General features: G+C 40.3%; 1 protein-coding gene across 1 annotated transcript in view; it reads left to right on the top strand.

The window, feature by feature from the left end:
• The window catches only part of SPP1 (secreted phosphoprotein 1), a 10,779-nt gene extending 9,036 nt beyond the window's left edge, over positions 1-1,743 (top strand). Inside the window, exon 7 of the mRNA XM_006143255.3 lies at positions 969-1,743. Coding sequence (XP_006143317.1) covers positions 969-1,373 — 405 coding nt within the window. The 3' untranslated portion in view covers positions 1,374-1,743. The remainder of the gene's footprint in view (positions 1-968) is intronic.
• Positions 1,744-2,536: the final 793 nt, after the last annotated feature.

Raw genomic sequence — 2,536 nt, 5'->3', positions numbered from 1 at the left:
GTGCATGCCCAAAATCCTGAGAGAAAAACGGGGAAGAAGGGATTAGAGTGTGACCATCCCCCCTGGGGGGGCGACTTCTCACTTTCCCTCTCACTGTCTTTCTCTCTCTGGCAAGTGCACGCACCCTATGACAAAAACCTTTAAAAAAAAAAGGTCCATGTCATTTTTCTCTAATACCGTCTCTCAAACATAATTCTATTTTTCCAAATCCTGGTTTTCAAACATTTATTCTACTCACTATTTTTAGAGCCAAAAAGGACTTTGGAAAAGCAATTATTTTCAAAATATAATGATGAGATTTTGAAGTTAAAGACGTAGGAAGAATTGTAGAGTGCAAATTATACCAAATCTATAGTCAAAGAATCTGGATTTGGGACCAGCAGTTAGCATAATGGCTATGTTTCTGAACTCCCATGTAGCCCACCACAGTTCGAGTCCTGGACCCGGTGGCTTAAACTCACACCGGGCACATGTGCATGCATGCCCAAGATCCCGAGAGGAGAATGGAGGAGAAGGGATTGTGGCGTGGCCATCCCCCCTGGGGGGGTGATTTCTCGCTTTCTATCTCTCTGTCTCTCTGTCTGTCTTTCTGGCGAGCACACACACCCTATAGCAAAAACCTCCAAAAAAAAAAATAAATAAAAGAATCTGGATTTGACCTAGCCTAGCCATTTGCTATTACCTTTACTTTTTATTTTTAATTCACTTAACTTTTATGTAAAACATAGTAATGAAATCTCCATCACAGGGTTTCATTACCTAGACGAGTGAGATTCCTGTTAAACTGAGGGAGATATCTTATGTGAAAGGACCTAGGAAACAACAAAGTAACGTGTAGGTATTGCTTCAGCCAGATTTAGACAGGTTTCAGTACAAGTTGGCCCGAAAATTAGAGCGCAGCAAAGGATTGCAATGTTCCCATTCTCAGCTACTCGTGTAATTCTTCTTCCATCTGTTCTGTAATGCAGTACCCTGATGCTACGGAGGAGGACCTCGCCTCACACCTGGAAAGCAAGGAGTTGGATGACGAACACAAGACCATCCCCATCGCCCGGGCCCTGCACGTGCCTTCTGATTGGGACAGCCATGGGAAGGGCAGTCAGGAAACAAGCCAGCTGGATGACCACAGTGTGGAAACCCACAGCGGCGAACAGGCCAAGCGCTATAAGCAGAAGGCCAGCGTGGAGAGCAACGAGCACTCGGACGTGATCGAGAGTCAGGAAAGTGCCAAAGTCAGCCATGAGTTCCACAGCCGTGAATTTCTTAGTCATGAAGACAAGCTAGTCCTAAACTCTAAGAGTCAGGAAGAGGATAAACACCTGAAATTTCGTGTTTCTCATGAGTTAGATAGTGCGTCTTCTGAGGTCAATTAAGAAGAGGAAAAAAACATGTAAGTTTTTACTTTGCTTTTAGTAAGAAGAAAAAGATCCAGTATAGCTGGGTGAGAGAGAATATCAAGTATATCTCTCAGCTTAGTGGATGAATGTATATGGATGCTGATCAGTAGATTTAGTTTGTGGTTTTGTGGTCACACCCTTGTAAACTAAAAGCTTAGAGTGTTGTCTGTGTTCTTTCCGTAGGTAGAATGCAAAAGATCATTGCGTTTTTGTTTGTTCGTTCTTTTATGAATAGAAATGTATGTAGAAACAAAATACTTTTACACACTTAAAAGAGAGAGTATAACATTTTGTGTCACTATAATCTTTTGTTTTTTTTTAATCAGTATATATTTTGTTGTGATTATTTTTGTTGATGTGAATAAATCTTGTATCTCAAAAATTGTGTCTGATGGCGTCAGTTCCTTTTCTTATTTGGTTTCCTGTGATTCTCCAGGAAATTGTAAAATTGTAGCCATTTCAATGATTGTCCTGGCTTAATAGAAAACAGTCTAGAGCCTGCAAAGTCAGCTCTACAGTTCTAGTTGAGCTAGTTTGTTGTCAGTAAAACAGGAGCTGGCCTGGTTGTCATGACACAGAGGCAATGCTAGCATCCTGCAGGACCAGAGTCATATGGCAACCACAGGTTGGATCCCGGGTTAGTCTGGAAAATAAGCCGGGCAGTGCCCAGCACTGCAAGGAGCTGGAGGGAAGGAGATCTCGTCATGAAAAGACCGCATTAAGAGTGTTCATTTTCTCTCTGATCAAACTAAAAACTAATAATAATAATAAATTAAAAATTAAATAAATCTTTTTTTCTAAAAGTCATGAGCTGGGCACCAGCAAGTGGCATGGTAATTAAGAGCACTGGACTCCCACGTGGCTAAGCGCTGTTCGAGTCCAGTGCAGCTTGCTTTCTCACTTTCTCTCTCTCTCTCTCTCTCTCTCTCTCTCTCTCTCTCTTTCTCTATCCCTCTCTGGTCAAATTAAAATAAATAATTTATTAAAGTAAAAGAATTTTAATTTAATTTTGAAAAAATTAAATAAAAAATTTTAAAAGTCATGAGGTAGAGAATAGGAAAATAGTAGAAACAAATAAGTCAGATGCTAGTGCTTTGTTTAAGAAATCAACAAAATACATTAATTAAGCTAATACAGGG

Source organism: Tupaia chinensis, unplaced genomic scaffold (assembly GCF_000334495.1).
Source record: "Tupaia chinensis unplaced genomic scaffold, TupChi_1.0 Scaffold000094_1, whole genome shotgun sequence".
Lineage (NCBI taxonomy): Eukaryota > Metazoa > Chordata > Mammalia > Scandentia > Tupaiidae > Tupaia > Tupaia belangeri.
The sequence above is the reverse complement of the archived record's forward strand: the minus strand, read 5'-3'. Positions and strand labels throughout refer to the sequence as shown.